Genomic DNA, 12,375 nt, shown 5'->3' with positions numbered 1-12,375 from the left:
GTGGAGTGGAGCAAAAGCATGGAGAAGCCATTGCCAAGAGTTTTTCTCCCCTTTCCTTAGTTCTTTTCATGCTTTTCTTAAGAGTTTTTAGTTCAATCATGTCTATGGTTGCCTAAACCTCTTAGCTAGGGCTAAGGGGTAGAGCTTGTAGCGTGATTGGGATGTTTTCTTTGTTTTGATTCATGTTTTATTGAACTCTCTTAGATTATAGTTTGATTATGAAGGAATATTTTTAGTTTTTAATGGTTTGTTGTAACAAATTACAATAGATCTGTGATAGCTTGAGATATATTCTTTTCCTGAATTGAGATTGTGAAATTAGGAGATCATATTATTCACCATCGTCCCTTGGGCATGGTAGGATAATGGAATCCTTCCTAACCTTCACAATTCTCTTATGATTGGTTGTGTGATTGGTAGATCATGTTGTTTGCCTTGTCTCCTAGGCATGGTTAGGTGGTGGAATCACTTCCAAATCATCACAGTTCTCATCCATTGATGATTAGATCCATGAGAAGTTCAGAGATCTGACAAATCTCTTCGTCCTTGAATCAAGCAAGGCAGCATCCTGAGAACCTACAAGTGGATCCTTGGAAACCCTAGTTTCCCACCTTTGATTTTCTCACGATTACTCCCAATCACTTCAGAATTAGTTTTACATCTTTTTCTAGTTCTACTTCTAGTTGCTTTCAAAATACTCACAAGATTAGTCCCTGTGGATTCGACCTCGGTCTTACCGAAATTATTACTATATTGCGACCTTACACTTGGGGTTGTGAACAAGTTTTTGGCACTGTTGCTGGGGACTAACGGTTGCGTTTTTCTGAGAATAACTAGTTTTAGAATTATGTTAAGATTAGGGTTTTTCTTGTTTCTATTATTAGGATTAAAAACTTTCCTAATTTGCTTTTAGAAACTAACTTTTTTTTAGAAATTTTCTATTTTTAGGATTAGGGTTTTCTGAATTATTTTAGAAACTAACTTAGCTTTCTATTTCTAGGTTAAGAAACTTTCCTAATATATTTTTAGAAACTAACTTTTTTTTAAAAACTTTCTTAGATCTACTTTCCTTTTCTCTTTTTAGAAACTTTCTATTTTCTGTTTTTAAAAACTTTCTAATTTTCTATTTTTAGAAACTTTCATTTTTAGAAACTAGTTTACTTTCCTAATTTGTTTTTAGAGACTTTCTAATTTTAGAATTTCCATTTTTTTTTTTTAGAAACTGACTTGTTTTGTTTTGTTTTGCAAGATCTTAATTTAGAAACTTCTAATTTGGTGACTTCTTTCTAATTCCGTCTCTCTCTATTTCTAGATTTCTATTTTCTTTCTTTCTTTTAGGTTTAGGTTATAATCTGAAATTAAGGGCTGAGAGTGTTTCATGCCCAAGTGGGTCCGTGACAACACTTTACGTCTCTTGAGTGAAGGAGGATTGGTTGAGAGATTATCTATCCATCGCAGGACTAGACACCACTTTAGATCCTCGGAGTTAATTGAGGCTATGGCTGCCAATTAACCGGGAAGACAACCTCAACCAGGGGTTGAGGAAGTCCAGGAAGAGAATGACATGCATCAAGAACCCCCGCCTCGTACCTTACAAGATTATCTACAACCGGCGGGGGTGAGCACGCCCTCATTCATGATTTTTCTAAAAAATACAAAACATATGGATATTAACCCAAGGGTGATCTAACTCCTTCCAAAATTTTATGGACTTGAATCTGAAAGTCCATATCTACAGTTGAAAGAGTTTGACAAGATTATAGCCACTTTATATTTTCCTAATGTGTCTGAGGACACGGCCAAATTAAAACTCTTTACCTTTTCTTTGAAAGAGAGAACTAAGACATGGTTGCACTCATTATGTCCCCGATCTATTAGCACATGGAATGACATGATAAGGGAGTTCATAAAGAAATTTTTTCCACATCATAAAACGAACACCCTTAGAAAGTTAATCATGAACTTTGCCCAAAAGGAGGATGAAACATTCTTCCAATGTTGGGAGCGGTTTAAGGATCTTGTCAGTTCATGCCCACAACACGGTTTTGAAACGTGGCACATTACACACTTTTTCTATGATGGTCTGACATCTTCCATGCGCCAATTGGTCGAGACAACGTGCAATGGGGAATTTATGAATAAAAATGTTGATGATGTGAGGGACTACAAAATCAAGTACCACTTCTAGGCCCACTCAATTAAAGGAAATGGGCGGATTATATCTTCTAAAAGAGGATGATGATATCAATGCTAAAGTGGCTAATCTCATAAGGAAATTTGAGGCCATGGAACTAAAGAAGGATAAGGTTAAGGAAATTGTTTGCGGTATTTGTGTTTACAATGTTCACACAACTGAAAATTGTCCAACAGTACCTGCCTTTCGAGAGGTGTTAAATGAGGAATCTAATGCCATGAACAATTGTCAAAGACCTTTTAATGGACCTACCTCCAATACATACAATCCTAGTTGAAGAAATCATCTAAATTTCAGTTGAAGGAATAGATAAACTGCTACCCCTCAAGGTTTCTTCAATCAAATTCCAAATCAAGGGAAACCTCAAGAAGAACCGGTTCAAAATTCCACACAAACTCAGGAGCTTACTCAAGCAATACGAGATCGATTCATGTGTTACGGTTATAGAAAGGGGGATGCTTCCTTCTCAACCTCTCTTCAATCCTAAACCGCAATATGAGATAAGTGATCCAAGCTCTTCAAATCAGATGGAGCAAACTAAATCTATCACCACTCTTAGGAGTGAGAAGACCATTGACAAAACCATTCCGGTTAGGGTTGAAAAGTCTAAGGACCGAGAAGAGGAGAACGATGATACATCTAGCACTGCTCCACAAGAATTGGAACCGAAACTTCAAGGCAAGCCGATTTCCCCATTCCCCCAATGGTTGGTTACACCAAAATCTCTCTCTAACTCTCAGGACATTCTAGAGGTATTGAAACAAGTGAAGGTCAATATTCTTTTACTGGATGCAGTTAAACAAATACTTTCATCTGCCAAATTTCTGAAAGACTTGTGTACGATCAAAAGACGATAAAATATTTAAAAGAAAATATTTTTAACTAAAAAGGTGAGTGCCATCCTAAAGCAAGATGTCCCACAGAAATACAAAGATCCAGGTAGCCTAACCACACCTTGTGTAATTGGGAACTACCGAATTGAGCATGCACTTCTTGACTTAGGAGCGAGCGTAAATCTGATTCCTTACTCGGTCTACAAACAGTTAAGTTTGGGTGAATTAAAACCCACCCTAACCACATTACAACTTGCTGATCGCTCAGTTCGTGTACTGAGAGGGGTAATTGAGGATGTGTTGGTCTAGGTTGACAGATTTTACAACCTGGTAGATTTTATCGTCCTGGATACACAACCCATCAGTAACATGAGGACTCAAATTCCTGTGATTCTTGATCGCCCATTCCTTGCCACTACAAACGCAATCATTAATTACAGGAATGGAGTCATGAGTATGTCTTTCGGGAATATGACATTGCAGTTAAATATCTTTTTCAACACAAGCAAACAGTTAGAGAATGATGACAATTTCCACAACATTAACATGATTGACTCTTTCGTGGAAGATATAACACTTTTGACCTTATCCTTTGACCCTTTAGAGATGTACCTGGCCCACTCCAATGATTTTGATAATGATATGATTAGGGAGATGTGGACCATGCTAAATACTGTACCAGTACTTGAAGTTAACCGGTGAAGGCCATAATTTGAAGAATTGCCCCAAACTAATGTAGTACCTTTACCGTCTAACCTCAAAGTACCAAATCTTGACCTAAAACCTTTGCCTTCTGATTTGAAATATGTCTATTTAGGTCAAGGTGAGACATACCCAGTGGTGATTTCTTCCCACCTTAAGTAAGAACAGGAGAGTATGCTCATTTTTACTCTCATTGAGCACAAAGAAGCCCTTAGATGGTCGATTGCGGACCTCAAGGGAATTAACCATTTGATTTGTACTCACCGCATTCATCTAGAAGATAATGCGAAGACCTCACGACAACCACAACGTAGATTAAATCCAAACATGAAGGAAGTGGCTAAGGCCGAGGTTCTTAAACTATTGGATATGGGTATCATATACCATATATCTAATAGTCAATGGGTGAGTCCAACTCAGGTGGTTCCTAAGAAGTCCGGAATCACAATCGTAGTCAATGCCATTAATGAACTCATGCCAACTAGGATCACTACTGGCTGGAGAATGTGCATTGACTATAGGAAGTTGAATATCGTCACAAGGAAGGACCACTTTCCTTTACCCTTTATTGATCAAATTTTGAAAAGGCTAGCTGGTCACTCTTACTATTGCTTCCTCAATGGTTATTCGGGCTACAATCAGATCGAGATAGCCCTTAAAGATCAGGAAAAGATCACATTTACATGTCCTTACAGCACCTTTGCTTACCGAAGGATGCCATTTGGGATATGTAACGCCCCCACCACTTTTCAATGAAGCATGTTAAGTATTTTTTCTGACATGGTGGGGCAATATTTAGAGGTCTTCATGGACGATTTCTCGGTCTTTAGTCCATCCTTTAGTGAATGTTTGAAAATTTTAAAAAATGTACTGAAGCGATGCGAGGAAAAGATTTTGGTACTGAATTAGGAGAAGTGTCATTTCATGATTCGTAAGAGAATTGTCCTTGGACACATCATCTCGTCAAAGGGAATTGAGGTAGTAAGGCTAAAATTTATGTCTAACCTACCTCAACCTAAGAATATACGAGGTGTAAGATCCTTCCTAGGACATGCCGGGTTTTACAGAAGATTCATAAAGGACTTTAGTCACCTCTCTCGTCTTCTATGTAATCCACTTCAAAAGGATGCACCATACGATTGGACTGAGTAATGCCAGGAAGCTTTTACTAAGCTTAAAGGCATGTTAACCATTACACATATCATGTAGCCATCCGACTGGAGCCTTCCTTTTGAACTTATGTGCGACACGTCTGACAATGCTCTTAGGGTGATTTTAGGCCAGAGAAAAGAAAAGAAGCCCTACGTTATTCATTATGCAAGTAGAACTCTAAATCCTGCCTAAGTGAATTACTTGAATAGGGAAAAGGAACTCTTAGCCACAGTGTTCGCTTTGGACAAATTTAGATCCTACTTGATGAATCCAAGATCATCATTTACACAGATCATGTGGCGCTCAAGCATCTTCTTTCTAAGAATGATACTAATCCTCACCTGATAAGATGGATCCTCCTACTCTAAGAATTTCATTTGGAAATAAAAGATAAAAAGAGAGCAGAGAACATAGTGGTTGACCATCTTTCCCGCCTTGATCTCTCTTATTCCCTTGAGACGACACATATAAATGACATGTTCCCTGACGAATAATTGTTTAAAGTCACTCATTCACCTTGGTTTGCTGATATTGCTAATTATCTTAACACAGGTTTCACGCCGACACATTGGACTGCGCAAGATAAGAAAAAATTCTTCGCCGAGGTTCATAAGTTCTTATAGGATGATCCATATTTGTTTAAATATTGCCCAGACCAAATCTTAAGGAGATGTATGCTAGACAATGAACACTAAAGTGTCATCTCCTTTTATCACTCTCAGGCCTGTGGTGGTCACTTTTCTGCTAAAAAGACCACGACCAAAATCCTACAGTGTGATTTTTACTAGCCCATTATGTTCAAGGATACTCATGAGTTTTACAAAGCTTGTGAGTGTTGTCAGAAGTTGGGAGCATTGTCCTGTTGAAATATGATGCCTATGAACCCTATTCTGATCATTGAAGCATTTGATTGTTGGGGCATTGATTTCATGGGACCATTCCCCTAATCCTTTGGGAATTTATACATTTTGTTTGCTGTAGACTATGTCACTAAATAGGTCGAAGCGATTCTGTGCCAGTACAATGACCATCAAATGGTCATTAAATTCTTAAAAGAGAACATCCTTTCCCATTTAGGAACGCCTCGAGCCATCATTAGTGATGGGGGCTCACATTTTTGTAATAGGCCATTCGTGAACTTAATAAAGAAATATGGCATCTCTCACAAGGTGAGCACTCCATACCACCCACAAACAAGTGGACAAGCTAAGATTTTCAATAGGGAGATCAAATACATTTTGGAGAAAACAGTTAACCCTGATCGAAAGGATTGGTCAATCCGATTGACCGATGCTTTATGGGCTTACCGTACCGCATTTAAGACCCCTATTGGAATGTCTCCCTTTAGACTTGTCTATGGGAAGGCTTGCCACTTGCCTATAGAGTTGGAACATAGAGCCTACTGGGCTATTAAAAAATCTGAATTTCAACTTGGACAACACTGGCTTATTACGTAAACTTTAGTTAAATGAACTTGAAAAAATCCGGAACGATGCATACGAGAACTCGAGAATTTATAAGGATAGGATGAAGGTATTTCATGACTAACACATTCTTCAAAAATCATTCACACCAGGTCAGAAGGTCCTTTTGTATAATTCTCGGTTACATCTCTTTCCTGGTAAACTCTAATCTCGTTGGACTAACCCATTCACTATTACCAATGTTTATCCTCATGGGGCTGTCGAGATTCAGAATCCAAACAATGGCAATGAATTCAAAGTAAATGGACATCGATTAAAGCCATTTGTTGAGAAATTTGATTCAGAGGATATGTCCATACCTTTGAATGATCCTGTATACCAGGATTACTCTCCTAGTCTGATGGAGGTATAGGTAGGTTTATTGCTTTTATTGGAATAGGATAATTTGTTTTCCACAGTTTTAGGATAGTTTATTTTTTGTTAGTTTAACTCTTGTGCTAACCCACCTTCATGTTAAGATCCTTTGGATAAAGCTTCAAAATTCCTTCATCAGGTATTATCTTTCTATCACTTTTCCTTCAATTACATTGTCTCTTTTACAAATCATGCTTGTTTCTTTTACATTGAGGACAATGTAGATTTTAGGTTGGGGCGAGAGATTAGGGAAACTAATTAATGTTTTCTCAGTTTTGAGCAAAATTTGTAAAAACTTTTAAAAAATTTCAATGTTTTCTCAGTTGGGTATTTAAGAATGTTTTGAGTATGATGATAAGATAGAAATTAAATTTTGAATTACTGAAATCTAGTCATCTAAGTAATTTATCACCTAAGTTCTTGCGCTCAATTGATTAACAGGAAGTTTGAATATCATATTAATGTAAATCACAAGACACGTTCAAATTATTTTCTATGAATAATGTTAGAATTTTTTATTGTTAGTATGTGAATCATTGATAGATGGTGAGAATCAAGTGTGGAGAATTTTATCCACCTTAAAAGATGAAAAGAACTAGTTAAAAAATAGGATATCGACAAAAAGGGTCATGTGTGATGAAAAGATTGCAAAAAGTTTGAAAAAGAATAAAAAAATCTGAAAGAAAAGAAAAAAGACTGAAAAGACTGAATGAATATAAATGACCGCCAATATAAAATCAAAAACTGGAAAAAGAAGGAAAAGGGGATAAGTTCGGAATCAGTACTCGAGTTTTCAACCAATCTTAAAGCGATGAGCAGGGCTAACATGATGTAATGATAGTATCCTTATGGAAAGTAAGTTGATCTTCACTGCGCACATTGAAAAACTTGATATGCGAACTATGATCTGACTTAATGGAAAAAGAACTTATTTGATTGATTTCTTATGTGATTCAACTCTAGGTTTTCAAAATCTCACTTTCTTATTATTAAGTCTACTCATTCATACTTGATTACACAAAAGATTATTTTCTGAAAAAGGTTTGAACATTGCGCATTAAAGTTCATTTCATGCATACTTTGCTTTGGACTAGCAAAATGTTGGTTGGGAATTGTGTTGAGGGTCAAATATTGCATATTATCACCCATTTATATTTTGGTTTTATGAACATGATAATGCTTAATATTCTATTTTACTCATGTTTGTGTTGCAAGGTGAATTTAAGAACTTGGAATGAAAAGGGTGTTAAAAGCATGGATTTGATGATCAAAATTCACCAAGGCAAGGGATAGATCTTAGAAGGCTAAGATTGAATAATTCACATGCTAAAAATCCAAGAAAACCAAGTGAGAAATGAAGAGAATCAAATATTTGAAGTGAAGAAAAGGAATCTTAAAATTGTCCTAAAAACAAACATATTCCTGAAAGTGTCCTTAAGAAGCATATTCTGAAACTCTGGGTCATTCTATGAAATTGCGCAGAGTGAAGTCTATTTTGAAAAACTGCCTAAATTTGAGGCGGTTTCAAGATTTTTCCTAGTCAATGCGAAAGGAGGTGCTGCAAAACGATAAATAGGAGTCTTGAGGACGTCCCTAGTCATCATCTAAGGTTTGTGGAGTGGAGCAAAAGTGTGGAGAAGCCGTCGCCAAGAGTTTTTCTCCCCTTTTCTTAATTGTTTTCATGCTTTTCTTAACAATTTTTAATTCAATCATGTCTATGGTTAGCTCTTAGCAAGGGCAAAGGGTTGAAGCTTGTAGCATGATTGGGATATTTTCTTTGTTTTGATAAATGTTTTATTGAACTCTCTTGGATTATAGTTTGATTATGAAGGAATATTTTTAATTTTTAATGGTTTGTTGTGACAAATGACAATAGATCTGCGATAGCTTGAGATATCTTCTTTTCCTGAATTGAGATTGTGAAATTAGGAGATCTTGTTGTTCAACATCCTCCCTTGGGCATGGTAGGATGATCGAATCCTTCGTAACCTTCACAATTCTCTTATGATTGGTTGTGTGATTGGAAGATCCTGTTGTTTGCCTTGTCTCCTGGGCATGGTTAGGTGATGGAATCACTTCTAAATCATCACAGCACTCATCCATTGATGATTAGATCCATGAGAAGTTCAGAGATCTAACAAATCTTTTTGTCCTTAAATCAAGCAAGGTAGTATCCTGAGAACCTACAAGTGGATCCTTGGAAACCCTAGTTTCCCACCTTTGATTTTCTTAAGTTTTTCATTAAATCTCTCACAATTACTCTCAATCACTTCAGAATTAGTTTTACATCTTTTTCTATTTCTACTTTTAGTTACTTTTAAAATACTCACGAGATTAATCCCTATAGATTCGACCTCGGTCTTACCAAGATTATTACTACATCGCGACCCTACACTTGGGGTTGTGAACATCGGTCGGACCGAATTAAGGTTGAAAATCACACTTTCTCGCTAGACAATTTTGTGCGATTTCGATTAGACCGAAGTTAGTTTTAGTCACACTGAAATCGCGTCTGAAATTTATGTGCAGAGTACTTAGGTGGGACTAAAATTGGCTTAGGTTGGACTAAAGTTAGCTTTGGTGGGACCAAAGTTGGCTTAGGTGAGACTAAATTAAGCCTAAAAATCTTGATTTCTTACTGGACTGTTTTGTACGATTTCGGTCGGACCGAAGTTGGCTTAGGTGGGACCGAACTGTCTGATTTTTCTTTTGTTTAACTTGTGTTTTTGCCAGTCTTTTTTCATCCTTTGTACTTGGTTTCCTTGGATCTTTGGCATGAGAATTCTCTGTTCTTGGTCTCATAAGATCCACTACCAGAAAACAGGGAAAAGGCTACGGATAAAAACCGTAACTAAAAGCTTATGGCTACGGTTAAAATCCGTAGCACGACCGTAGCCATTGGTGCCGTAGCCATAAGTCTAAAAGCTATGGCTACGGCTAAAATCCGTAGCTACATAGATAATAGATACGGATTAAAGCCGTAGTCGTTGCTTCTGTAGCAGTCAAGGATTTACGGCTACGGATTATATCTGTAGCCAAAAGTTAGGCAAGAACTGTAGCAATAGGCTGAAATTAGCAACAACTACGGTTAGTAGCCGTACCTAATGAAAGTATAGGTACGGAATAAATCCGTAGCAATATTGTCTGTAGTTTAAAATTACATACAGCTACAAATTTTATCTGTAGCTAAAAGTAGAATGAGAACTGTAGCGAAAAGCTAATCTTAGTAAGAGCTACGGTTTCAACAAAGGGCTACGGTGAATAGCCGTAGCTAATGCTTGTTGTTAATAGAAAATTTAATTAGTAATGGCAGCTGTTACCATTGTAGTACACCCTGATAAATCATTCATTCATTCAATCAAACACAATCATTCATTTCCATTCACAAAAGTACAATGCCAACATAATAATAGTTATATGTCTATTTAAAGTTCTCATTAACAACAAGATCCAATCGGCATCGACAATAAATACTCATAATCACTTGCTCTTACAACTATTCCCACCTCCGGTGTCTCTTCATTTTCTTCTGTTTCCATTGCCTCGCTGGTATCAACGCCTTTGGTTTTAGAGAACGGTGTGAAACCCTTCTACTGCAACTCGAGGACCAGATCTGCTCTCTTCCTGTTACTCACAATAATCTCTCCTTCTACCACCCCAATGATGAATCTGACTTTGTTAGACAATCTCAACAGCTTTATTTCAAGATTATCCAACATTACTTTCTGCATGAAAGTAGCAAGTCAATACTACTATCTTCTCAATTACCAAAAAGAAAAAATGGGGGGCCTAGATCAAAGCTCACCTTTCTCTTTACATAGAACTCAAGTCTTAAATGAAAGAATTCTTCAAGAACTGCAAGAAAAGAAGGCACGGTGATGAGAAAGCATGTATAGATTTAAGAAATTCATAGCAGTACATAGAATAAGCAAACTTACTTTGTTCGGGACTATCATATTTCTTGATGACACCCCTCACGTCGAATGAGCATATCAATGATCTTACCGAGACTGAACATGATGAGCATATCAATGATCTTTCCGAGACCGAACATGGCCATCCCAAGACCTGCATTCGACAAGATCGTGACAAAATTTTTCATGATTTGAGGCTTCTTAACACCCCATCTACAGTAAGAAAGATGTTAGAAGAAAATCAGATGCACATGGAAAGAGCAACACATCTAAAATTCAAATCTCTGCCGGAAAAAAAGAAAACTATAATTCCAAATACCCACTTCCAGTTCATGAAGAAAGACTAAAGATCACATTGAAATCCATCGCTCTCCCCGAGGACCTGAAATTCCAAACTCCCAACCTCAAATTCAAGAAAAAAGAGCAAAAGAACAAAGCTAAATTCAAATATCTCTCTGAAAATCTGCAAAACCCTTCATCAACTGTTCTATACAATAGCAACTATTCAACTAAACCCTTCATACCCCAACAACTGTTCCACACACTTCAAAAATCTGCTACCATTGTTCTATACAACAACAGCATTAAGATATATTTAAACAACAACGGTGAGTGAAGGGCCAGTGAATAATCATACATTTTGAACTGTGTTTGGACAGAGATGCTAAAAAAGATTATTTTTTGTTGATCTGAAGAGGCCAGTGAATAATCAGATATGATGCATCATGTGTTCATGAATCTGTAGCTCCACCATTTTGTAGTCTTGGATTAGCATGCACAGATGATGCCTGCAACCTTCTCAATTCCTTAGAAAGTTGGTGGGAGATGAGCTGGCCAGAATGGGCTTGAAGGACCTGTGAAATATTCATGTGCATAATAGTTCTCTATGACGCTGTGTATAGGTAATAGAAAAAGAAATTTTGGAAGTAAAAACCTTCAAAAGAGTAAAACTTGTCTCTAGATAAAGATTCATGACAGAGCAGGAATGTTGGAAAGGATTGGCAGATGCATCATTTGTTGCTGCAGAAGGTATTTCTTTTAAGAACTTGAGGCAATCCTGGGAAAAAAGAAAGAAAGACGTTCATGAGTGGACTCTTAAACATTTTCATGTTCAAGAAGCTTTAAGAGAAAAAAAAAATGGAGCATATATTGAGGACAAGTTCATTCATACAATGGCAATGAAATAAAGCATGTGAATCACCTCGAAAAAAGTATCCTCATATGTGCACAGAAGTTTTGGATCAAGCTTATATTTTTGTTTAAATGGACCACACCACATGAAACAGATAAAATGTACTACGGTTGAAAATTTCTTGGGGGGCACAGAAGTTTTGGATCATGCTTATATTTTTGTTTAAATGGACCACACCACATGAAACAGATAAAATGTACTATGGTTGAAAATTTCTTAGGGGGCACAGAAGTTTTGGATCAAGCTTATATTCTTGTTTTCCATTCATCCATGTCTGTATGATCTTATGAACAGGTTGGATGACAAATAAACATCACTATGGGGTCTAGCAATCCAATTTCCTTAAAATGTCATGTCCACATTCCATTGGAAAAGTCAAACTGCATGTGCAAGATTTTCCAGAGGTGAACTTTGGGAACAAATTCATGATGGCACCACCAGATGAATGGTCAGGGTCATAAAAATGTGGAGGCCAACAGCACCATTGCTAGCAAAACCAAAAACACCTTTTTTGTTCGGTCAAACATCATCTTTATCCATGTAAATTCAT

The 12,375-nt window shown here is 36.9% G+C and overlaps 1 protein-coding gene and 1 non-coding gene across 2 annotated transcripts; both read right to left on the bottom strand.

Annotated features, from left to right (window-relative positions):
* Positions 1–1,939: 1,939 nt before the first annotated feature.
* LOC131241706 (small nucleolar RNA R71) lies at positions 1,940–2,046 on the bottom strand. Its single transcript, XR_009169262.1, has one exon. It is a non-coding gene; the product is annotated as a small nucleolar RNA R71 (small nucleolar RNA).
* An 8,133-nt stretch (positions 2,047–10,179) lies between these two features.
* Positions 10,180–11,486, bottom strand: LOC131241504 (DNA topoisomerase 2-like). Its single transcript, XM_058240281.1, has 3 exons — positions 10,658–11,486; positions 10,525–10,574; positions 10,180–10,444 (listed from the first exon to the last, which is right to left on the bottom strand). Exons 1-3 carry the CDS (start codon positions 10,791–10,793, stop codon positions 10,310–10,312), a joined length of 321 nt encoding a protein of 106 aa, XP_058096264.1. The 5' UTR covers positions 10,794–11,486; the 3' UTR covers positions 10,180–10,309.
* Positions 11,487–12,375: the final 889 nt, after the last annotated feature.

This window comes from Magnolia sinica, chromosome 3 (assembly GCF_029962835.1).
Source record: "Magnolia sinica isolate HGM2019 chromosome 3, MsV1, whole genome shotgun sequence".
In the NCBI taxonomy this organism is placed as follows: domain Eukaryota; kingdom Viridiplantae; phylum Streptophyta; class Magnoliopsida; order Magnoliales; family Magnoliaceae; genus Magnolia; species Magnolia sinica.
The sequence above is the reverse complement of the archived record's forward strand: the minus strand, read 5'-3'. Positions and strand labels throughout refer to the sequence as shown.